The sequence below is a fragment of the Apteryx rowi genome, unplaced genomic scaffold, assembly GCF_003343035.1.
Source record: "Apteryx rowi isolate R43461 unplaced genomic scaffold, aptRow1 scaffold_27, whole genome shotgun sequence".
Classification (NCBI taxonomy): Eukaryota; Metazoa; Chordata; class Aves; order Apterygiformes; family Apterygidae; genus Apteryx; species Apteryx rowi.
Window position 1 is genome coordinate 2,360,344 of NW_020449085.1, and position 24,707 is coordinate 2,385,050.

Consider the following 24,707-nt stretch of genomic DNA (forward strand, 5'->3'; position numbering starts at 1 on the left):
CTGAGAGTGAGCAGAGAAGCTGGGTGGGGATGAACACACTTTCCTCCAGCACCCAACACCCCACTAATCTCCCTTTACAAGCAGTGTCCAGGAGGTGGGGTAGCTGGACTCCTAGGCTGTTCCAGACGCTTTGCCCTGGCCCTTTTTACATTCCCCAGTGGTTATTATGGAAATGGAGAGCAAAAGCAAATTATTAGCAATGCACATCAAATTAAGTAAATGATTTATTTTTTTTGCATCTGTAAGCAGGCACAGGAGCCTCTACAGAAAGAGCAATGAGATTCACTCCCTGACCAAGCAATTCCCTGTCTATCTTTGAGCTTGAAAAGCAGGGGGAGAGGTAGGAAAACAATATCACTGTGCACTCGCTTGGGAGGTTCCTATCTCAGACTAGATGGACCCAAAGGTGGGTTTTTTGGGGTTTTTTTTGTCTCTTTCTTCAGCCCAGTTCTCCCATTCTCCAGGGTCTGCTGTCCCACACAAAGGAATGAGTGACACAAGCCCTTCTTCCCTGTGTTCACACTGTCCTCCTTTGGGACTCGGCTCCGGGGCAGAAAGTGAATATCAGAGCACACGAGCAGAGAGGTTGACTCTGTGCCAGTCAGGCACTGAATCCTGTTGGACGAAAGACGTGCACTGAATATGACTGGTTTTGGTTCCTCCCACAGTGACATTGCAAATACTGGCTCACAGGAAGGCTCAGCTACTTGGGGCAACAGAGCAGCTCTGACAGGGGGAGCACGAGGCACAGCCCTCTGTCCTCACTGTCCTGCTCACGAGAAGATGGACAAGGAGTTCGGGTACCCATAAGAGGCAGGTATGCCCCCCGAGCTGGACAAATGGGGCAAAGGGCAGGATGTGCAAGGTGGGGGTACCTCTTACCAAGCTGGGGAGCAGAACAGGGTGTGGATCATGCCAAAAAAGGGTCAAGAGCTCTCCTAACCCCTTCTTCCACATTCCTACTTCTCCTCTCCCTGACCTGGACCCCTTCCCAGCTATTACAGGCATCCTTTACTCCCTTGGTCCTTCTAAATTGATTTCAGTACCTGCTATTTTTCCCTTTGACTTCCAACCACATTGCTCCCTTCCCTCTTCTCTCCCCAAGCCCCAAACCAGCAGAGTCCCTGTGGCAGGAAAAACTGTAAGAAGCAGCATCCTTCCCCAAAAATCATGGAAAATTTTCTTTCTATATTTGACTTGATTCATCCAGAGGGGAAACTAAGTGTGAGGCTACAGGGTGTCAAGATTGGAGCAAAGCCAGAGGATATGTCCCAGCCAACCTGGTGTCCTCAGCTCTTCACCTTAACACAGGTGTTTAGATGACAGAGGATAGCAAGAGACTGTCACATATCAAAACTCAGATCCATCAGCCCAGGCAGGAACAGGAAGGAAATCTTGAATGCAAAACTAGTGACATGAGCTGGTAATTTTCTCCAGGAGTTATTCCCTGTAGGTGAGAGACAGGGTCTTGTACTGGACAGGCACAGACATCCTTCAACAGTTTTTCTCACTCTTTATGGTTCTCGGAAAGTCACTGCCTGCAGGGGTTGTCTGGCATTCAGCTGATTGCTGCTGGCGCTGGAAGTAGACCTTGATCTTGCTCAGGTTTCGGACCTTCTTTTCGGAGCTGTGCCGATGAGTATTGATGAAACGGCACACTCTCTGGAGCCCTTTGTTGGGGTCATGCTTGTAGCAGAACGAAAGCTCAGAGAGGCCAATGTTGTGACTGGCCAGTGTTTGGGCTGATGGCTTGGTGAGGAGTTTCTCAGTCAGCAAGGGCTCGAGGGAGATGAAGCACTCCAGGCTGACATGGCTGAGAATCACCCTGGGTTCTTTCATCAGGTCGATATCCAGGACCTCGTACAGATCCTTCATAGCCTTCGCGTTCTCCATGGCACTGCAATCACTGAGCTGTCGCCAGAGGTAAGTGTTGGCCAAAGTCTTCAGTTTGTAATTATCCCTATCAGGGATCTTCTCTTTAATCAGAGGCAAAATGTCTAGGAAACCATACACAGCAGAGCTGAATTCCCCTTTCTTGTCCACAAACGTCAGGGCTTTCAAGAGGGTGGGGAAGGGGAGCGACCAGAGACCAAATCCACCCAAGATGGGCCTGTTAACAGTGTTGAGGTGGCAAAGCAGATTCCTCAGGCCAACCTCGCAGACACTATTTTTGGCCATCAAGGTGGATAAACATTTCACCGGCTGAATCAGGATCGGGAAAATTTTCTCTTTGTCTACCACCGCCACCTGAATGATCTCATTTTCTGGGGAAAATGAGGGGGAAGGGAAAGAGGATGAGAGAGGGAGGAAAGGCAGAATTAGTCTCCTACTCAGCAAGAAAGTAACACATTGACTGAGTTGCTCAGCCTCTAAAGGCTTTCACCATCAATAGCAGCTAGGGGATGGATTTATTGTTTCTTCTACCTCCATCCCCCCATACTCAGTCACACCGTCAGCTTCCATCACTTAGCAGCCTTCAGTAGTACACTTCCCATGCACCTCAGCACTTCCTGCAGTGGGATCATTCCCCCCACCAGGCACATGAGAGCTCTTGCTGCTGTCTGAGGGTGGACTAAGGAGGGGCTTGAAAAGTAAAATCCACTTTGGCCAAAAGAGATTGGCCCATGGGAAAGGGAACTTGGGGGCCCATACCGTCATGTGCAAAATGCAGCAGCCCAAGGCCTGCCCAAGGGCTGCTCAGCTGGCTGAGCGATCTCACAGAAATCTACCCATGGCCCTGTAGGCATCATGTTCCTCCCAGCCCTCCAGCTATCCAGAAACTCTAAAGCAAGGACTCTTGGGGACTCAGGAGAATGGCCTCTCCCTTTCAAAGCCAAGGTTGTGGTGGAAGTGCCTGGACTTCACAAAAGACACATTGCCGGATGTGGGGATCTGAGCCTGCTGCAATACAGGCAGCTCTTTGCAAATGGGAGACATTAACACTTAGGATCTTACTCAAAATCTTCACATCAAAGAACAGCAGGGATCCTTGTCTTGAGTCAAGTGGGGTCTGGTTGCTGATGGTAATGCCCAGGCAGTCTTCGCTGGTGCTCTCATCGAGTGTGCTGTTGTGTTCATCTAGCAGATTGGAGTCCTGGAAGAGGAAACAATTTGCTCTTGATGAAGTGTACAAGAAGTGTCAGAGTAGCAGCTCTGGGAACTCTTGTGTCCTGGAGGGCTAGCAGGGCACTCAAGAAGAGCACTACTGAAGTGCAGGCTCAGGTAGGCTCATGAAGATGAAAAGGGTTAGAGAAGAAGGATGGCCCCTCTGTTGACACTTCTTTATCTCCCAGTAACAGCTCAGCTCATGTCCTGGCAGCAAAAGCAATGTGTGCACTGGGAAGCCATCGATATAACTGGATGCAGTGGGAACACTGCAGGGATACAACAGAGGCCAGCCTGAAAAATCCAGGCTGGTTTTGGGGACTGTTCTTATCAGCATGCTCCTGGCATGGTTTCAGTCCATGCACCTCCTCAGATGATGCCTGAGTATGGCCCGGTGCAGAGCATGGGCCAGACACTGTTCGCAGTAGACAGCATAGACCAGGCCGCTCTTTTCAGGGCAAGGGGGAAGAGACTCTCCGTGAAGACATAAGCCAAGCTATGCACTAATTCCCCCAGTCTCACCTGTGTTATTAATTGATTCTGTCCCTGACACAGTAAAATGGAGCTAGCAGACCTACCCAACCACATCGGTGTGTGGGAGGTTACCAAAGTTTAGGAATCTATTTGAATTATTTGCTAGAAGGCTTAAATTATAATATGCCCTTCTAGTTGGTCACGAAGACTTGTGCCCTCCAGCACTGCAAAACAAAGTGACATACATACCCCAAAGACAGCCTCTGCAGTAGGCAGACCACTACTGGGATGGCCCACTTGGATCATTCCTGACTGGCTTTCTGCTCAAAATTGAAAGAAAAGCTGGGACTATCTCCAGGCAAGCCAGCATCTCTCCTCTGGCTGTGAGCCAAGACAAACAGCAATCAGGCCAAGAAGCTGCTCATTTCTATAATCTCTTCCGAAGAGCTGTAGAACAGCTTTCGGTGGTGCAGAGTGTTGTGCAAACTGCTCAAAAGTAACAGAGAAAACCCAGCCATTCACAGCCTTGAAGACAAGGTGAGATTTTGGACTGCCTTCTCGTGCTGGCTTTCATTCTGGCTGCTCACTGCCTTGTCTTCACCAGGATGGTACCTACCAAGATTCCCAAGCTACTGGGAGGCCCAGTTCTCCCAGAAGTCAAAGGGAACTGGAGGGGATTTACAAAGGTATTTTGCCACTCAGGAAGGATTTTCAGAAATTTCTTTCCAGGCTCTGAGGGGAACTCTGGGACAGTCCTGGAGTTCTGGAAGCACCAAGTGGTCCCATCCTCATGGTGAATCCTGAGCTTAAACACTAAACACTGAAGGGCCAGGCACCAAGAGTCCTTTTTTTCCTGCATGAGAAGGAGGCTGAGCTTATTGCCCATCCTTTGCCCTGTCAGCCACAAGGTGGCTAGCTACACTCACCAACGACTCTTCATCGCTGCTGTCCTCTTCAAAACTGTCCAAGCAGAAAATATCGTTATCTGCCAAGGTAGGAAAGACTCGTCATATTTCAGATGCACCTGTGGGTCTGTATACCTTTGCAGTAAGTGCTGGGTGCTAGGGTCTGATGGCCCCTGCAGTTTGCATCACTAGCCATGCTGAGAGGTGGCTCTGGGTGGCCATCAGTGAGGACGGGGAGCAAGTAGGCCCCTGCCCTCAGTGCCCCCCTGGAAAAGAATTGATCCCCTCCAAGTCACAGATACACAGTATACACTGGGTGAGATCTTTGAATGAAGTCTGATTCCCTAGCAATCACTGTTGAACATCTTGTCACTCAAGATGATATGCTGGGACGTAACTATCCTCTTGTGAAATTTATCTATGAGGATGCTGCTCACTGCCTTGCTTTGATGCTTTCCCCTGAAAAATCTACCCGTGGCTTCATTGCTTTAGAAATGAAAAGCAAGAAAGCATTGCCAAGCCTGAACAAATGCTGCTTACCTGAATCATGCAGCCCACCATTGCTTTTTTCCACGTCTTCCAATAAGCCATCTTCCTTAGTGATGTGAGTCACAGCGGACACTGGATAACTGGTTCCAGGCTGATCCAAGGAGCTTTGTCTCTGCAGGACTTCTGATTTCATCCATTCAAAGTCATTGTCTTCAACCTTCATCACCTTCACTGGTGATGGCAGGACATCTGCATTTTGAACATTTTTCCTCTTCACAGGAGTGGATGCAGCGATGACCTACCATGTAAACAGAGCCAGTGAGAGCAGCCCTGTGTGGTCTGCCTAGGTGTGAGCTTTGAGTGTGCTTACAGTAGTAGTGGGAGGGGGCTGGGACCCCCTGAACTGGCTGGGGTGGTCTCCACCATGACTCCCTCCGTAGTCAGGTAACAAACCCAAAGGAAGCAGCATGCTGCATGAGGGCAGCTTACTTGAGTGAGCAAACAGCTCCAATTTCTGGGCACTGCTCCATCATGCCCAATATGCCAGTCTGAGACTGTGATAGGACCCACATGGGGACCAAGAGAGGACACAGGGCAGGGAACAGAGAGGTGTGATTGAGGAGTGGGGGATATCAGGGTGGGAGACTGGCATTTAGAGATGTGTGTGGGGAGTCCTGGGCTTGAGAGGGGGCATGGGGAGGAGGTGAGATGGGGCAAAGCACAGGATTCCTATTTTGGGGAGATGGAGGGCATGTAATGGTAGTGAGGGGAGGTGAGAGGCATGGTTTGGAGATGTAGAGCTGGCTGGGCAAAGGGGAAGCTTGTTCTTCCTAGAATAACTTAGTGCTGTCAGTGCCCCAGAGTATTTTGGTAGCCCTCCAGCTGGTTTCCCACACTGGTTTGCACTCTGCCCAAAGCAAGTGCTGTTTACCCACATGGTCTCTTCTACTCGAGGGTCACCAAACACCACTTCTTTCTTTCTGTCATGAAGCCTCTCCTGACCCTGGCTCTCACAGGCCAAGGCCACTCCAACAATCCTGGGCAAGGCATCCTTCTTGCCTGACACTGGCCAGGAACTTTCTGTGTTGCCAAACAACCACGAAGAAGAAAGGTGCCTCGTTATGGCTGGGAATCTCCCCTCCCTGAGCTTGGAGAATAAATCACCTGTCTTGTCGTTCAAGCCTTAAGGTTCCCAGAGACAAAACTGCTCCTGCTGTTGGCATGTTCACTCTCTGTATTGCTTGCAAACAGGGCTAGGCCCATTCTCTAGTTCAGGCTTGCTCCCCAACAGGGGTGGCTGAGAACAAGCTGCATAAGCTCTGCGCAGGGGCAGTCTGGTGGGCCCCAGCCCACCATCCAGAGACATCAGACCCAGGCTGCCTGGCTAATGCGCAGTCATTTTGCCATTCCTCCAGCCTGTGCCTGGATCCTCCTGGATTACCAGTTGTATGTTTGACTAATGTCTGAGCCCCTCCAGAAGATACAAGAGGAGAGCAGTCATATCCTTCTGTGGAGGCTCAGAAGAAAGTTTTATCCCAGGCAAAGGCGGGCAGGACTGATGCTAGATACAAGTCCTTCATGCACGATGGGAAAAGAGAAGAGAGCTTGCCTTAGACATCTTAGCCCCTGGGTGACTTCTGCTCAGAGTAGGCCTCTGCCCTTCTGGAGTGCAAAGATGTGTTTGGAGACACCAGTCACACCAGAGCCAGTTGCAGTGTCTCTCTCCCACCAGCCCTGGCTGCGGATGTATAACAGCCCCTGCTTTCTGTTCAGCACAGGGCAGGGTACAGTCTGAAAAGCCAAGTCAGGAAACGATTTGCATGCCAATGTGCCCATGATGTCTTTAAAATACATGTGGTGGCATATCTCACGTTGTGAGGTTTGTCTGCACCTTAGCCAGAAAGGTACCTTCAAGGGGCAAAGTTTGCCAGGGCAGTATGGGCACTGGAGCTGGTTCTGCAGCCTTACTCCTACAGACAGCCCAGGTCAAGGGATGGGGGTGCAGTAGCTAGCCGAGTGAGCCTGGGATCTCACCTGGAGCTCAGATGACCCCTTTCAAAACAAAACATGTGAGGAGGAACCTGGAAAGCAGCAACCAGCCAACCCCCCTCCCCTCAATCAAGCAACGGATCTTGCGCTTGCAAGGCCTGGAAGCTAGCCCTGGATTCTTGCCAGATAACCCTGCAACACAAAATTTCCAGAAAAAAACAAGTAGAAACTAAGTCTCACCTGGTGGGAGTTTTCTGTGGCTTGAGCAGAGGCAGCTTCTGAAAGAACAAAAATACAATGAGTTGGGAAGAGGGAGAGCAGCATTAGAGACATCTGAGAGTACCGAGTGCCAGCCTTGCTACAGTGCTTTGAATGAGCTGACATAAAAGTGCTCCACAGAAGATGTTGATATTCACACATTGGGAAACTGAGGCACAGCCTTACATGGCACGACCTGACAAAAACAGAATCAGACAGATAGGCAGGGGGTGAAGTGGGGTCTCCAGCACGCCAGCATGCACACACACATAGCAGCGGTGGCCAACTCACAGTGTGAATGTGGCTCCTGTGCCAGGGTTATGTCACATCACCAGCTGCAGGGCTGTGTGGTCACAGGAGATAGCCCAAAGCCCCACTTGCAGATGCTGCTGAGGCCAAAATCAAGCAATTGCACTAGGACCCAGCTGCCAGCCTGCCCACTTCCCGTCAGCGCTCATCCTCTGTTCTCCAAGAGGAAGCGGGGGCGCCCATGTGGCATGGCACTTGGCCATGTGAATATTTCAGTGTGCAGCTCACCAGGCCATATCAGAGAGCTGGCTACTGAGCCTGCTACTCCTTGCAGCTTTGCATCCTGCTGCTTCCAGCTAAGTACTACCTTGACAAGGATCCATTAATGAGAAATGTGTCAGATTCCCAAGAAATACCTCTGGAGCCACTGGAGCCACATTTTTATAGTGCTTAGGTCTCCTTTTCTCCCAATTTCTCTCCAAATTCCTCACACTCTTCTTTCATGAACCTCCTAAAATGGGGCCGTTTGCTCACATGGGCTTGCCACACTGAATTTTGTGGCACGCTGGTCCAGGATCAGACCCTGGGACCTATTAGTTCCCTCTCCCATCCTTGCACTAAAGACTCCTTTCAAAAAGCTCTCCCATATGGGTTTGCCACTTACAGAACGACCTTCCTGCCCTTCTCAGGCCCATAGGCTGACCAGGCAGGGCACACAATGCTCGGAAGGAGAACAAAATTAGTAGCATCCTGCTGTTCCTGAGCTAGTTATCATACTTCAATGGCAGGGATTCATTAGGTGGGACAGTACCACACTACCAAACCGAGCTCACGTCTCCAGGGAGCCCTGCCCTCTCTAGGCTCACTCACAGCTAGCTCTGGGGCTGCCTGCCACCTCACCAGGTTTACAAGCAAGAAGCAGTGCTCAGAGTTTGACACTGTTGCTGCATACCTGTTTCAGCCCTTCATAGGGAGCTGAGCACAACTGGGGAAGCTCTCACCGCAGCCACATTCCCTGGACAGCCCACCTCAGGAGGGCCCTTTCCAGGCTCTGACACCAGCAAAAGACACGTTCATTCTTCAGTCCAAGAGGGCTTTATTGGCATAGCAAGGTTTGCACAGGTAAGGTAGAGAGCCAGGTCCCTATCGGGACCTTTAACGGGTTTTCAAAGCAGCTGCAGTCCATTGCAAACCGTGCAGGGGTGAGAGGGCCTGGTCTGTGTCTGGTTGTCCTTGCAGAGCACTGCAGACTCAGTGGCAGGTTCCTCACTGTGCAGGACACTCACTCCCATCTCTCTCCCAGGGTCACAGACAGGATCTCCCACTATACTCTCCAATCATACCTCTCTTCTGGATCCTACTGCTTCCCATCAGAGCCCTTGCCTACAGAAATGGGGTGGATGGAGCCTCCTTTCCGGTCAGCAGATTTAAGCTGGGAAGAACGGTGGTTCGAAGTGCAGAGAAATGAAGAGACATGCCTAAGGCCATGATGGACATCAGTAACAGGATGGCTGGGAGTTAAACCCTGTGTTTGGCCTCCCAAGACCAGCCTCCATCATTCAAGATATATAATACAGGCTCATGAGCAACCACCTCTGGTCATCTGGACACCCTGAAACAGCAACAAAGGGAGCTTCACTTCTTCCTTTTCCGAAGGCTTGTGGTGGACTCAGAGCTACGTTTGCCTCTGGTGGAGTGCCCTGACTGGGGGCATTCTCCCTCGAAGGTCTCAGTTGAAGCTGTGCTGGGGGGCACAGAGTGCACTGGACTGGCAGGGGAGTCAGCAGCATTGGGAGGGCAGGAAGGAGAGTGTCTCCTAGGGGAAGAGGCCATGGGAGCTGTTGGGAACAGCGACTCACTGTGCTGTGAGGTGCTAGGAAGGAATAATTCCAGTATACTGGAGTGCAGCGATGGCCAGTCCATGTCTGCAGTCATGGGCTCCCCTGGGCTGGGCATGGCTGGGGCAGGCTGCTGCTTGGACTGCAGCAAGCTCTGCATCAAGGGCCCCATGGCAGAGGCAATAGTGTCCAGGGAGCAGGACATGGCCCTGACCCCACGTGCCATGGACAGCAGGTGCCTGTTGGCCCTTTGCTGAGCTTGCAGGAGGTGACTGCTTGCCTTCAGGAGCTCATCTGCCTGCTGTACATTTGACCTGGCCCAGGCACCAAAATCTTCCTGAAGAGAGACCAAAGAGTCTTGGATGTTCCTGGAAATAGGCACAGTGTCCCCATGGGCACTGACTGGTGACCCAAAGTCATCCTCCATTTCCTCATTCCTCTGCCTAGCAAGGTCTGGAGGGATGGATTGCGTTGGGGACGCAACCCCTCCTCGTCCTGGGCACACATGTCCTCTGCTGCTGGAGGGATCTGATATGGGTGCCCAGGGCTGCTCGTGGTCATGGGCAGGGAGCCCTGCAGGGACACATCTGTGCAGCTGGGCCTCCTTCCGAGGAGACTGAAACTCAAGGTTGAGTATTGAAGTGCTCTCATCTTCATACGGGGAGTCATGTTGGGTAGCAGAGGAACCTGTCGCAGGGGAGGGAAGGGGAAGGGAACAGGACGAAAGAATCAGGACTTGGAGGACAGTCGTTCCAGGCAATCTCAGTGGGGTTGAGAGAGAGGATGGAAGGACAATGCTTACCAAGTGGTGGAGACACGAGGAGTGGGGACGAGTTGCAGCTTGTCCCCAGAAAACCCCAAGCTCCATCCAGGAGATCACCCCTGGTCTCTTCTGGGACTGTCTGTGACCCACAAGCTCGCCCTGGGAAACTCAGTGGTGGAAGCCCATAGTAGGTCAAAGAGGACTCTGGTAGCAGTCAGGTCTGAATTGAATTGACCCTGACAGCAACAGGGGAGTGGAACAGAAGACCTCTCACACTCTCTTCCTCTTGTTTCTTTTTTTCCCCATTTGCTGGAAGGATGCTACCCCAAGTTGCCCAAGCCAGCCCCTCTACTGTCCCCTGCTCTTCCAACACACGAGTAACCAGATTCTCTTCACATATCAAGGATGCAAAGGCCTTCACCACTCCCATACCACCAACATCTCTTCCACAGCACTGCTGCTGAAGAGCTGTGGAAACACTTGGCCAAACACTGCATCACTCTCAGACCACTCGCCAGCCCTGTTGGGGATTGCTCCCTGGAGGTGTTTCACCTTCCCAGTTGGATATGCGATCCCAAGGCAGTAATCAACAAATCAAAATGGGAATTGTCCCAGATGCTCCATCATTGTGGATAGCCCAAGTTTAGCAAATGTAAATCTTTTTTAAAGTGCTCAGCCAACTCTTGTGAATGTCTGCTGGAGATCTGAGGAGCGAGAAGTGATTAGTGGATCATAGGACACTAAAGCCTGGAGGATAGTTGTGACCTCTACGGGACCTGCATGTGTCACCGGACTGAACATTTCTCAGAGATGATGTGGAGTCAGTCCAATCTTTCCACCCATTTTCTTCTTCCAAATGCCAATCTCTGTAAGCCAATACTCCTTCTCCATGCACTCTGCATCCCAGATGTCATTCCCCTCGCTTATTTTTTAACCCACTGCAAAGTTCAAGCCTGAGCAATTTACCATGTTCTCTCCCATTACAATTGTATTTGGGGACTGATGTCCCCCACAAGAGCAAGAGATAACCAGTGATTTAGAAGTGACGAAAACAGCTACTGCATCCTACCTAGTCCTTGGGGGAAGGAAAGGGTGTCTGCGCCCCTGAGCAAAGGCAGGAGTCACAGGTCCACTAAGTAGCCGCATGAAAGGAGACTTGAAACCCATGACGAATATGGCCAAACCAGGGATTATAACCTTCCCCTCTGCTTTCAGTCCCCCACCAGCCCCTCTGGTTGAGGATCTCCTTACCTGTCTGCCCGGTCACTCGCTCCACCAGCGCCTGGAGCCTGCCTTTGCACTCGGCAAAGTCCCCAGCAGCCTGCACTCGGCCCCCGGCCGCTGTGGGCTGCAGCCTCTGCAGCTCCTCCAGGGAGTCCTTGATGAAGGGCTGCATGTCCATCACCTCCTGSTCYGTGGCATAGAGGCTCATCTTCTCCACCAGCCGCTCGCCGGCCTCCATGCGCCGCAGCACGCCCTCCACGCGCCGCAGCTCCCTTGCCAGCTCCCGGCGGCCCTGCTCCTGCCGCGTCTCCACCAGCCCCAGCAGCTCCTCTTCCTCCTGCCGGATCAGCCGCACCAGCTGCTCCACGCGCTGCTGGATCTGCTCCCGAGTCTCGCTGCTCACCTGCTCCAGGCGGGCCACCTCGTCCTGCAGGGCCTTGTAGGCATCTTCGAAGCCGCTTTTCCTCTGCTTCAGCTCCAGGCTCATGGTGCTCAGCTCCTCCTGCCTCAGTTGGATCTCAGTGTTGATATCACAGTGCTGGCCCGAGTGCTTGCTGTCCAGAAGGGCACAGACACAGCAGACAGGCTTGCAGCACTTTTTGCAGTAGATGCTGTGAGGTTAAGAACAGACAGAGCAGTAATTTAGACCATGCACTCTCATACTGTTATCGCAACTCATTAATTTAAGCATGATCGAATGTGAGTAAATTACCACCATGGGGCAGACATTTGGTCTTATCCTATCCCAATTGCAAAAAAGCACGTTTTCTGTTGAACCACTTCCACAGGGTTTCTACTCCTCTTTTGGGCTGGCTAAAGTGTTCACCTGACCAGTTACTACAGCGCAGCAGACTGGTACTAACTAGTTGGGTACCTTCTTCTCCCGCAGTCACAGGAATAGCCCTAGCAGAAAATGAGAATCTTAGAGGAGGGCTGGATGGTGAAGCCTTGTTTCAGGCAGAGACTGGGCATAATCTTCCCCATGTGATTTGGTTTCCTAAAGAGGAATTTGTTCTCATTTCTATTCTAGACCTGCGCAACGACTTATGTCCAGTTCTGTTTTTAATGAGAGTATTGCTTAAGTCCTAGCTTAGAAACCAATTTGGTTCCAGCCTCTTCCTTCTCGCCTTTGGACTTTCCCTCGAGAGCACCTGAATCTGACTCTGCATCACACCCAGACTCTGGTCTGGTCCCAGCTACCTCCAATCCTCCTTTCCCGCTCTGGAACCCACTAGTCTTTACTTCCCATCCATCTTCTCCATTACATGGTGACCCAGCTGGTGACAATCAGGGAAGCAGAGGGACAGACACACCCTGCTCACACCTACCACGGAGCTAGCCCAAAGACATTTCTTTCTTTGCCTTTCGAATTTCCCCCCATATATGTTGCAAATATTCCCATGCCTTTGGCTGTACCTTGAAAAGAAACCATTCCCGGCCAGGAAGTTTACCTTAATGTCTGGCTCTTGTGAGTCACGTTGGAGCAGGATAAGTTACTAGCCTTCCTGGTACCCTCAAGAAAGTCCCTCGCTGACCCTGCTCTGACATCCGTCACCCTCTTGGCTTCATGGCTATCCCTCTTCAGATATCTCTGGTGGGCCTCAAAGCACTTCTTGCACAGGAACTCCTCGCACTCGGAGCACCAGAACTCGCCCTCGCTCTTGCAGTTGTCGCAAAACAAGTCAACTCTGTCAACAATCTTCTTGTAAATGCTCAGCCTGGCCTGCAGGCTGGCGAACAGCAGGTTGTCCATGTCAGGGATGCCGCTGGCCTGCGGGATGGCGGTCCGGCACACGGGGCACTGGCCGATGGGCTTGTTTTCACTGAGACAGCTGAGGCACAAGGTGTGGAGGCAGGTGAGGAGCTTGAGGTTGGGTGACTCCTGCTGGCAGCCCTCGCAGAGAACGAACTGGAATTCATCTTCCAGCAGCTTGGGGAGCAAAGAAGGAAAGAGGGAAGGAGAAAGAACCACAGACTGTGAGTGCTGGGGAGGAAAAGTGCTTTTAATAGCTTCTGAAACATATTGTGGAGGGGGGTGACCTGTAAGCCCTGTTCAGACCCTGCTGAGCAACCAGTGAGCAACCATTTCCAACCAGGGATGCACAGGCCAGCAGTCATAGCAGTCCAGAGCAGGTCCCATGCACCACAGGTGGCTTGGCTGGACAGGGGCCCTGCTAAGTGCTTCCTCTCCTATAGCAAAGAGGAGATTGATCCCAACCTGGCAGCCTCAGAGAAGACAGATCTCAACCAGGTCTGGGCCATGGGGCAGGGGAAGACAGGACTGCAGCAGGGCAGCAGCACCGGTTCCTGCCCCCAGGGCTGCAGGAGGGGCAGAGCAGAGGCTGGGGGATGATGCAGCTGTGGAGGAACCGGCCGAGACGCCCTCTGGACGATACCCTTGCAGAACTGAGACCAGAGAACATCCATCCTGCCATCTGCCTCCCCTACTCACTGTCTCGCTAGGCCCATCCCTCTGGCTTCTTCCCTCCCTCCACCTCTCCTGGACATCTGTGCTTCCTGCTTTCCCAGCCTGTACCCTCCTCCCTGCAGGGCTCGGAGGTGGACTTGAGACCAGCCCTTCCTCCCCGCAGGGGACAGGTTCTGTGCCTCGCACCTGCTGGGCCAAGGGAGAGCACGGGCGGGTGGTGGTGCCAGGCTGCCCTACAGGCACTGAAGCTCTTATCCCCATTACATCGATCAGGAAGAGATGCTTGGGGGCACAGAAGAAAATGACTGAGAGTCCTGCAGTCTTTCTACCAGGATGGAGACTTCCTAGTGCCCCACGTGCCTCCTCCACCGCCCAGCACATTTTGTGGGGGAAGGTAGCATTGACTGTGCAGCAAGAACCATGTTTGGGCTGGGGCCCGTAGTCACCTCCTTCCCCAGCGTCCCCATGCCTTCCTCCCATCCTTTCCCCCCTCCATGCTCCTCCTTCAGCCCTCTGGCCAACTCTGACCCCCTCCCTTGCCCCAGGCCCTCTGCAGACTGTGGAAGCCCCACCACTTCGTACCCACCTGCCTTCTCCCCGCCAAAATCCCACCACCTTGGACAGTGCCTGACCCTGGCCAGGAGCTTACCTGCGTCTCCAACTCCGAGCTCTGCTGGCTTGGGGGGGCTTTTGCAGCCATCGTCAGGCGTGGGCAGCGCTGGTGGCCCTCTGCTTACTGGCCAAGCGTCCCTTCAGCTTCTTCTGCTTGGCAGTTTCGTTTTCTTCTGCCCTGGAAGTAACTCCACCTCCGAGCCGGGGCCGCCGGCTGCGCAGAGCCCTCTTGTGATCACTCCTAGCCCTGACACAGCGACGGCTCTGTGGACTGCAACGATGCTTCCAGGCAGCTCAGCCCTCCCGAGCCAAAGAGAGGCTTCTGCTTCTTTTCCCCTCTCTTTCCATGGCCCAGATTGGATGTGGTTGGAGCTGGGTCTGGACACAACCCCCCCAGCACTTCTCAAAGAGCCAAATCACGGAGACTGTAATCCCCTGTAATGCAGGGCCCCACTTCCCTGCCCCGGTTTGGGGTGGCTGAAGGGCAAGAGCTGTGATGGGCAGGGATATGGCAGTGCTAAAGAGGGCTCTGCTTCTTCCCAGCGGCACATCCCAGAGGAGAGAGCTCTGCCCTATGTACAGCTGTGATTGTCCCCCCTCAGGAGAGCATTTTTCTGCCCCATTTGTCCTGGGTGGCTGGCTTTGACCCCTGGATCTTCTCTGCTCTGTGCACCCTTCCAGCATTGCATCAGCCCCGGGGAATTACATCTCAGCCTGGGCCTGTCTGCAGCTGCAAGCGGACCACCATGAAAGTAGGACTGCCCTTGAGGCCTTGCCCAGACTGTCAAGCCCAGGGGGAGATGGGGCACGACGGGGGTGGCACTGCCACCTCTGCAGGCAGCACCATTCTGCACAGGCTGTCTGTGTCCGGGGATGGCTCCGCACAAAACCCGCAGCATCTCAGATGCAGCGCCAGCTCCCTCATCTTGGGGCTTTTGAGAGACTAGAAAATATCTGCCTGTCAAATTCCCTGGGTCTAGCCCAGCTATCCGGGCTGGCATAACTCTTAGAGGGAAAGGGAGTGAAGGAAGGAGCAGAGAGAGCAATCCCTTGGCATAGTCCTGCTTTGCACGTCAGGGAGCACCAGCCCGCGCAATCTTCTTGCCAGGCAACTTGCTCTTGATAGGATGTCACAGAGGCCTCAAAGAAGAGATTTAGCAGGTGATTTGGTCTGAATGCAGCCATGAGACATTTCAGTTCTTGTTCCCAGGGCCAAACGCTGCCTCCCTTGCCCTGCTGCAGCCCAGAGGACCCTGGCTGCCTGTGAGGCAGTAGGACCCACCCAGCCTCTTTTGCCACTCGTAAGCTCTGAGCAAACAAGCCCAGCCCTGCCCCTTGCACACACCTTCATTCCTATAGCTCTGCCTCCCGCACATGCCTTTGGTCCTATAGCTCTGCACACGCCTGGGACAGCAGCTTGCGGCATGTCCATGTCTGCTTGCAGGTCCACTGTGATGGATGGGCTCTCTGGAAGCAGCAGCCTGGCACAGGTGGGTCAGCCGTATTGGGCAGGTCTTTGAAAACATCCTGGAACAGTTTAGCACTGCCAGGAGCTCAGAAATACTTTAACACCTCTGGTGCTGAGTGCTGCACAGGAACCAAACACCAGACTACTCTTCCAGCACATGGCAGGACCTCGCGTCCCGGGACCCCTGGGCCTACAGAAGGGGAAACTGAGGCAGCAAGGAATGGAGCAAGGCAGGCAAGGGAGCACAGCCCACCCAGGTCCTGACCACATGCCTCATCTGCTCACAGAATCATCAGACCTTCCCTGCCCCCAGGCAAGGCTGCAGAACAGGTTTATTGTCAATCAAGAGTTGATAGAAAGGAAGCTTACAAAATAAATAAATATCTATGTATGCCTATATACAGTCCATGCATACCTTGCAGACAGACCTCGCAGCACGCATGCAAAAGCACTTTGAAGCACAAATTAGCGCAATCACTTATTACAAACCTCTGTGACAGGAAGGCCCAGGCACATCTGAGCAGGTCATTCCCTAACCTGCTGCCTCTGCTCCTTCTCCTGGAAACACTGGGGCCAGTAGTGCCATGCTGGACCTGAACCCAAGCCCACTCATGGCATCCGGCCTGGCCCAACCACCCTGTTGTCTCCCTTCAGCTGCACTGACCACCCACACTCTCCTCCCTGTGCCATCCCACTCCCATGACTACTGTTCTGTCAAGCTGATTTGGTTACAGTGTCCTCAAGCTCTTCCAATCCAGTCACCTCCTGTCGCTTCCAGTATGAAGTCACCAGGGGATTCTCATCCCCAGATCTCCCAGGGGAGCCCCACCACTCTTCCCTTCACCACTGGGGAGGCAGCAGGACGTTGGTCTATGCCCCTGGAGCAGCTCTTGGCCAAGGGACCGGGAGGCAAACTGGATTCCCTGGACACAGGCTGGGGTGCCAATTTGTTCCCAACTAGTAAAGTTGTGGGCAAGAGGTGGGAGAAGAGGGAACGAAAAGGACAAGGACAAGCAACAGAGTTCACCCCAAAGAGGGTGGGAACCTGAGGGACAGGTGAGATTTCTAGGCTTTTTTTGCCTCAGTTTCCCTGCTCACATGTGACTCCTACCACTTTGCAGAGGGTACAGCATGAGCTCCAAAGTGAGGAAGGCAAGGCCCTCGCCATGCAGCACCCCCGTGTTCCCCCCCACTTGTGACTTCACCCCTCCTGTGCCTTTCGCACACCTACAAAGACACATGCACACATGGACACACAGACACCCACCCCCACACATGCTCTATCTACGTTGCTTCATCGCCTTGAAGAGCTCCTCCAACTTCAGAGCAATGTGCAGGTCGCCTTTCACCTGCAGCCTCCCACTCATATAGGCACTCAAGGGACGAAGTTCACCCAGGAAGAGGTCCTGCAGATCTTTCTCTGACATCTCCAGAATCACGTCAGGGTTGCCCTCTGGCAATCCGCGGCCAGCTCGCCCGCTGCCTATAGGACGTGAACAGGTGGGAGGGGAAGAAACAGTCAGTCTCAGGATGCAGTCTTGCCTGTTAGAGCTTTCCCCACACTGTTTCACATGGATTGAGTTGAGCCTGGTGACAGACAAGAGCCTGGCAGGGTGATTTTGGAGGAGAGAGTCCTTACTGAACAGGGAACATGGAGACAAATTTCTCCTGCACTGCTCCACCAATGTTCTGCTCCAGTAGTTCCTTTCCAAGCTCTGTCCTATTTTGTCATGGTCACCAGGAAAACCATCACTGGTGCCCACAAAATTCTGTGAGGGGGATGGGTGCTTTGAGGACTCCTGCCAGTATGGCACATGCCCAAGATGCTATCCATGTGTCCCTCCATCGCTACCCACTCGAGCTGGTTGTAGACAAGACCCAGCACACCCAAGGATGGCCCTGTGATCCCTTAACAATCTCACTTGGTCAGCCACAGGGACACCTGGCTGCCAAGTTCCCATTAATGCTCTCTTTCTAAATGGAAAAAAAAGAAATCAATGTTTTTAACCCCAAACAAATTACATTTTGGATTTCCAGGGAGCATGGACTCAAGGCCAGAATCGACAAACTGCAGCGCTTGGCTGAAAGACCCCAGGGTGCCTTTCACAGAGCTAGCAAATAGGATCCTTTTTGGGCCTTGCTGCGTGGGGATCCCCTCTACAACTGAGCTCAGTGGGGTATGCAGCACGCAGAGGAGACACAAGCACAATACACCCTCCCGCCTTCAACATGCCAACTCCAACGAATGAAGAGCAGTGACCTGAGGAAAGGTCTATGAAATAGGTGCTCCGGACTCCGCTCGGCAGGGTGATATTGACCTGGTAAGATGCTCCCACCTGGCCAACCAAGGGCTCAGACAGGAAGAGCTCCACAGCTGAGAGCAGCTCGTCCGCGCTGGGTTTCCTCCTGGCACTGGTGGTGGGGATGGCAGCAGTGGGAGACTCCAACTCATTCACGGTCTCCACGCTGTCTGCTGGGGACAAGAGTACAGAAGTGGGGTTCAGAGGAAGCTGGAGATGGAATGTCTGGATGGAGGCAGGTCGGCTGAATAGAGCCGATCTGCTTGGATCCACAAGCCATTCTACAGCAAAGGTCTCCTGAGCAGACCAATCCACTTAACAAGCAACTTTCCAGCTAAGCAAGAAGAAGAAAGCATGGTTTTGCCAGTTCTTATTGCCTGCTCCTTTGTCTGCAATAGGTTGTTCTTCCCCTACTACCAGGGGGTAGACTTTTTCCCCTGAAAGACATAGCAGGGCACAAACTGGTGGAGAATTTCTGAAAAATGGGCCAGCAGGTCATACCCTCCTCCAGCCCCCATTAGATTTCATTCTCCTACTTGCTCTGATCTTCCTGGAGCCAAAATACCTGAAGAAGTAAGATAATTAGCTAAGCCAAAGACCCACAGTTGCAGCCTCTCTCTTTTCTTATTAGAAAGAAAAGGGGCCTGCACAAATATATGGGTCTTTAGATCTCCCACCTGATCTTCACAGTGAGATTCAGAGCACCTGGTAAGAAATCTTATCATGGCTAACCCAACCAATCCCGTCTTTTTTAAACAACTGCTCAACTCTCTCCACCAAACCAGGCTGCTTTCTTCTTAGTATCATTATCAACAAGACACAGTCTCTGAGCCAAATCCTGCCCAAATGTTGCCCTCAAATGTGAGTATTGGCTATCTCAGAAACTGCAGGGCCTTCCCTGGCCCAGGTTCCCACAGATATGTTCCTGGTCTCCCGAGCAGTTTCTCCCATGTCTTTTAAAGCTTGTGTTGTGCTGAATGTTGTATTGAGTTGTGCCCTAAATAGTCTCTCTCCTCTCCCTGCTGGCCTATTTGCATTGAGCTCATAGGAACATCATATCCTGGGGACTTTGACTCCTCTGTAAAACACAAGGGAAAGCACCAGCAGATTCAAAGGTCATTGGACTGGAGGGACAGACACCCACGTAACAGACAAGGGGTGGCGCTGGAGCTGGTTACCTGCCTCCGGGGTGCTGTTGGCACTGCCCGTCAGAGCCAGAGTGTTGCTGAAGAAGCGGGCAGCCAGCTGCTGAATGGTGCCGTCAAGTCCCTCCAGCCCTGGCACCGGTGGCAGGGTGGTGAAGGGGCCCGCAAGGTTCTCCTGGGGCAGCTGAAGCACGGCCTCCATGGTCAGCTCCACCCGGTCTATCTCCAGGCCCCAGGACTTGGTCATGTCATTAATCTCGAGCTATGGAGCCAGGAACACAGCAAGAAACGTTGGCAGCCCAGTCAGAGCTGGGTACAGTCAGGGAGGCCATTCACCACAGCATCCTTGATAATGAACATCCCACAGCTCATTTTACACTTCTGCTACTGTCTGCTCTTGGCAGTGGGGAGCTGGAGGAGATGGCCCAGTCTGGCCGCTCTCGCATTCAGCCACGTGCCCTGAGTTGGGAGCTGGAGGCAGAGAGCCATCTCTGCATGAAGCCAGCTGGGGCCCAGCCAGGCAACTCTGAGCGGGATTATGAAGCCCTGAGAGGCCTAAGAGCGCTGTGCATGGTCACTGAGATATATACAGCCTGCACGTGACGGGGAGGTGAGGGCAGGCAACGGGCTGCTTGCTCGCCTGGCTCGAACTGGAGCAGATCGGGGCAGAGAGGACAGCTCTGTCTCGTTCCATGTTCAGCGACAGGAGTATCTGCTCCCTCCCAGCCTGGCCCCTTTCCTCCATCTCCCAAGGGCACCATGGCCTGAGGTAGTGCTTTAGCAGGCAGCATCTCCAGCCTCAAAACCATCCCAGACTCCCTGAGATACCTGTGTATCCCAAAGACTTCCCCAGCCATCACCTCTCCCTGCCCAAAGGCAGGAATGTCTTTAGCCAAGCAGCTCAACTGAACACCATCCAGAGCCTTCCCCTCGACCCACAGATGGTCAGTCCTGGAGCTCTGCTCTCCTCAGCCCTATGGAGGCTTCCTTCACCTCTCTCCCAAACCTCCCTAGCAGTCATTTAACCCACAAGGTCCTGGCCTGACCCCAGGTCTGCAGGGGGCAGGGTAGTTGTTCCCCCTCTGCAACTGTCCTGCTTCTCTTCCTAAAGGCCCTTTTCAGCTTGCAGCCCACTCAAAACATTTTCCCAGTGGAGAGACAGAAGTCCAATTTAAGCCTGCTGATAACACATTGGCTTTTCTCTATAACCAGACCTCTTGGACAGACCTCCAGAGATCCACAGTCAGAGGCTGAAGATATCTGCTCCACATTAAACACTACTTCTTCCCATCTCCCTGCTTTTTGCCAGGGTTTCACAGCCAGCTGGACTCTCCCCACATGGGGGAAACAGCTACGGTTTTCCCTTTTGGTTATTTCCACACCAAGAGCCCAAGAGTTTGGGGAGAAAGTGGGAGCTCTGCGCAGGGCTGGGGCAGTCCTCACCAGGAGTTGTTCCCCAATCCGCAGCTTCTCAGCCTGGATTTCATGAAGGCTCTTCTTCAGCAGGGTCTTGGTCATGGCATTCTGCGCTGTCATACGGGTGGTGGCGATGAGGTCCTTCACCATCATGACAGACAGCACTGGGTCCCACACGCGGAACTGGACATCAGCACCCATCGAGATGATAGCACCGTCCTTGGAGGTCAGCTGTGCAGAGGAGAGTCAGGTCTGCTGCTCCTGGGCCAGCATCTCTCCCCCTTTCTGCCCCATGGCCCACCCCTTGTGTTCAGAGCCTAGGAGCAAAGATATTAACTTCTTTCCTCCTGCAGCTGCCAGATTTACAGTTGCACTTGGTGCCAAGGGCATGCAAGCAGGAGATAGACCATGCAGCATTTCACTGGGTATCAGAGCATGCAAGGGGGTGAGTTCATACGCACTACTGCACAAGACCCCACCATGTCTTGCCAGAGGAGCCCCACAGCCCAGGGCTACAGGGAGAGAGAAAGGAGTAGGCAACAGCACTCGGCCAAAAGAGGGGCCCCAATTCATGCCTTGCATCAAGACCTACACTGCAACAGTCCTACTGCAGAGACCTGCTGTCTTAGCTCTGCAAAACTGGAGCAGTCCCACCAAGTACTACCCAGACCCACAGGCTACCCCTATTCCATTTGGTCACTGAGCATCGACATGGGCAGCAGCCCATACTTTAGGGCCATTTCTGGCCACAGGGAGCATGTCTGCACACGGACAGAAGGCAAGCTGGCTCTAGGTCTCTTTATTGAGAGAGTTATTAGAAATAAACCTAACTCAAATGATCAAATTTTGACTAGTTGGAGTGGCAATGCCAGTTTCCAGCTGGAGGTTTTTCTGAGAGACACCTGGACTTGGAGGGGCAGAAAGGCAGGAGTTGATGTTTTCTGAGATGTCTCCAACCAGGAACATCCATTGAACAAGGTGTGTAAAACCAAGAGAAGCTTTTCAACCACAGGCATGTCCAGGGCTCCCAGGTTCACAGCACCACCACCCTCTCCTATCTCATCACAGGAAAGAAGGAATTGACAGTTGTGTCTATGCAAGGAGCCAAGGGCCAGACCTCTTCAAAAACCAGCTGCAAAAAGCTGCTCTGGGTATTTGAGAGATGTGTCCCCACCCTGTCCCGAGGCCATGGGACAGCTCACCTTGCAGGGTGGCACGTTGAAGGCCCTTGTCCTCAGATCCACTCTCTGCCACTGATCGATGAAGGGCAGCAGCAGGACCATGCCTGGCCCCTGCGGTGCCCGGATGCGGCCCAAGCGGAAGATGATCATTCGCTCATAGTTGGGCACGATCTGGAAAGAGAACATTTAGACCAGAACAGCTGTAAAAGAGTAAACAAACCCCCAAGAAAAGTCACTACAACTATCCCGTCTCTCCTGACAAGGTATCCACTAGCACGTACAGATGTCACTAAGCCTGGTGAAGCCTGCGTGGCGTTGCCCTGGGGGCCAGATCGAGCTCGATGCCAGACCATAGAGCTGCAGAGCTGGTCCCTGCTGCGTGAGCCACGTGCCGCCCACAGCTCCCAGAGTGCAGGCTGGGGGAGAAGACTGCTCTGTGGTCCACCATAGATCCGTAGGGTTGTCCAAGGGCAGAGCAGGCCCTCTCTGTGCAGCATAACCTGGTCCCTTCACAGCCTGCAGTGCAGAAGCACCAGGGCTGCATCCTGGGGTGGGGGGCAGCTGGGAACGGCTCCCCCAGGACAGGTTTTACTGACCTTTACTGACCTTGCCTTCTGTCCTTGCTTACCTTCAAGGCAAACCAGCCCGAGATGGGGAAGGTGGCAACCATCAACAAGAAGACCAAGGACGTGATAATCCCATGGCAGATCCAGGACAGCCAGCTCTGGGAGGAATCTGCAGGAGGATGAAAGGGAATGTCTGCCCCAGCTCTGACAGCCCCTTAGCCCCTTCCCTGCCTGGAAATCCCCAGTGGAGCCTCTGCCCTCCACGAGTCCTGCACCCCTTGCTCCAGCACTAATGGTGGGGAGGCCACCAGGGTGGGGGGCACACAGCTGACACCCTACAGAAAAAATGGCAGTTGTGCTGGGGACAAAGGCAGCCTTCTTCCCCTGGCCTGGACTCACCTGCTGCATTTGAGGTCTGCCCCAGAGGGTCTTGCTTGGTTCCAAATGAGAAGAAGCCTTTCTGGGAACCGTAGAGCCCGATGCTGGATTGCTGGAAGCGGTCAAAGTCTCCCAAGGGAAGGGCTTGGTATCCTGACCGGCTGAACATGATGGCCCGAGCCCTGGCGTCGGTGCTTCAGCCAGAGAGGAGCCCAGCTCCTTGCACCCAGAGCCCTCTAAGCCTGTCTCCCCTCTGCCATTGAAGTGGCAAGTCCTGCGCCTGCCGCTGCTGCCCGCTGAGCACCTCTGCAGCCTGGCACAGCCTCTGCCTCCCCCAGGGGCCCTGCCACCATTACCGGTGCCGCAGAGAGGAGATCGGAGCGTCAGCCGGTCCCCGGGAGCGTGGGCAGCCCAGCAGCAGCTCAGGCACGCTCCATCCCTGCCCTGTTTTTCTGGAGCTGCCGCAAACCTCCCTGCCCTGTTACACAAGTCAGAAGGACACTAGAAAAAAAATACAAAAGCCAATAAGGGAGAGGGCCCTGCCCGCCACCCGCCCCACCGCGGCGGTGTGAGCCCACCGCCGTCTGCGCAGCGAGGATGCTGCAGCGGGAAGGAGGGAGGCCGCGAGCGCTTCCTGGTTCACCCGTCATGTGGCTGCTGACGGCAGGAGGAGGAAACGGCTCGGTGAGTTTTTCTGCACAGGCCCTGCACAGGAACTGCTCCTCCAGCCGCGGGGAGGACCGGATCCTCCATTGCACGTGCAGCTCTGGGGGCTCTGGCGGGCTCTCCAGCCCCATAGGGAGCAGGGACAGCTGTTTTTCCCAACAATTCCTGCTCCAGCGTAGCCCTGTCACTGTGCCACGGCCCCTTATCTGCTCCAGGCCCCTCTCTCCATGCTTGCTGCATAGGATCTTGCACAGCCGCAGCTCCCAGAGCAGCTCCTGCTGCAGGTGCCACAGTGCAGCATTGCACCTGGAGGACAGGAACCCCTGGACTTCCCTGGGGATTGGGGCACCCTGCTCAGCGGCACCCACCCTCCACCCAGTTGTGCACCCCATCACGCCACGTCCCCACAGGGACGCCAGCGCTGAGACCACGGCAGCACTGCCACGACGTTGGCGCTGAGGAGCCCAGAGCAAGCTGGGGCCACCAAGCCCCCAGAGCCAGATGGCAGCTCTGCTGGGCTTGGGGCAACCCTCCCTCCCCTCCTCTGCTTATCCACACGCACAAACCATCTCAGCACCCTGCAACAGGCTGCGGAGACCCACCAAAGCCCTGACCGGTGCTACCAAGAGGGGAGAAGGGGTTGGCAGATGTCACCACATTGAAGTCCCTAGGGCTAAAGCAGGGGCATGACACACTGCTCCGAAGGCAGAACAAGCCCCTGCAGCCGAGCAATCAGCCCCACGCCCAGACTCGCACCCTAGCAAAGCCCAGGGTCCTCTACCGCAGCTGAAGGTGGTCTTCACCCTATAACCGCTGCGGTGCCAGGACGCCCCCCTGCATGCGAGGTTCCCCTCTCTTCCCCACCTCCCCCCCCGCCGTACAACGACCCCACGTCCCCAAGGCGGGGGGGGGCAGAAGGAAGCAGCGATGGGGGGTGCACGCAGAGGAGCAGAGGGGAGCCGAGCTCTGAGCTCCGCACCCCGCTCGCGGGACGGCTCCGGGCCCCGCCGGCGCCGCTCCCGTCCCTCCCGCGGCGGCCGCCTCCCGCCAGCGCGGCTGCCCCAGGAAGCAGCTCGGAGCAGCCCCGCGTGCCGCTGCCTTCCCCGCCTCCCTTGGCGGCTGGAGAGCTTCCTCCCTGCGGCTCCTCCTCCTCTTCCTCCTCCCCCTCCAGGCACGCTGAAGAAACGAAAGCGAGAGCAGGGAGCCCGAGGGTGACCAGCGGCGCCAGGGGTCCGCCACCCGGAGCCGCATGC

At 54.1% G+C, this 24,707-nt stretch overlaps 2 protein-coding genes across 7 annotated transcripts; both read right to left on the reverse strand.

Moving 5' to 3' along the window:
• Nucleotides 1-206: 206 nt before the first annotated feature.
• On the reverse strand, nucleotides 207-14,526 carry LOC112967281 (protein PML-like). Of its 3 annotated transcripts, none has more exons than XM_026068335.1 (8): nucleotides 14,372-14,511; nucleotides 12,746-13,224; nucleotides 11,322-11,905; nucleotides 7,203-7,237; nucleotides 5,025-5,271; nucleotides 4,506-4,564; nucleotides 2,956-3,094; nucleotides 207-2,264 (listed from the first exon to the last, which is right to left on the reverse strand). In XM_026068335.1, exons 1-8 carry the CDS (start codon nucleotides 14,420-14,422, stop codon nucleotides 1,495-1,497), a joined length of 2,364 nt encoding a protein of 787 aa, XP_025924120.1. In that variant the 5' UTR covers nucleotides 14,423-14,511; the 3' UTR covers nucleotides 207-1,494. The 3 variants fall into 3 exon arrangements, 2 of the variants coding, with proteins under 2 accessions (XP_025924120.1, XP_025924119.1); XM_026068334.1 differs by having other exon boundaries at nucleotides 7,203-7,240; XR_003253912.1 differs by lacking the exons at nucleotides 207-2,264; nucleotides 2,956-3,094; nucleotides 4,506-4,564 and adding an exon at nucleotides 8,422-9,994 and having other exon boundaries at nucleotides 5,229-5,271; nucleotides 7,203-7,240; nucleotides 14,372-14,526.
• Nucleotides 14,527-16,101: 1,575 nt separating this feature from the next.
• Nucleotides 16,102-24,233, reverse strand: STOML1 (stomatin like 1). Of its 4 annotated transcripts, none has more exons than XM_026068407.1 (7): nucleotides 22,810-24,231; nucleotides 22,473-22,579; nucleotides 21,866-22,015; nucleotides 20,691-20,894; nucleotides 19,281-19,509; nucleotides 18,063-18,272; nucleotides 16,102-17,285 (listed from the first exon to the last, which is right to left on the reverse strand). In XM_026068407.1, exons 1-7 carry the CDS (start codon nucleotides 22,955-22,957, stop codon nucleotides 17,083-17,085), a joined length of 1,251 nt encoding a protein of 416 aa, XP_025924192.1. In that variant the 5' UTR covers nucleotides 22,958-24,231; the 3' UTR covers nucleotides 16,102-17,082. The 4 variants fall into 4 exon arrangements, with proteins under 4 accessions (XP_025924192.1, XP_025924191.1, XP_025924194.1 ...); XM_026068406.1 differs by having other exon boundaries at nucleotides 18,063-18,275; XM_026068409.1 differs by having other exon boundaries at nucleotides 17,146-17,285; nucleotides 18,139-18,275; nucleotides 22,810-24,233.
• Nucleotides 24,234-24,707: the final 474 nt, after the last annotated feature.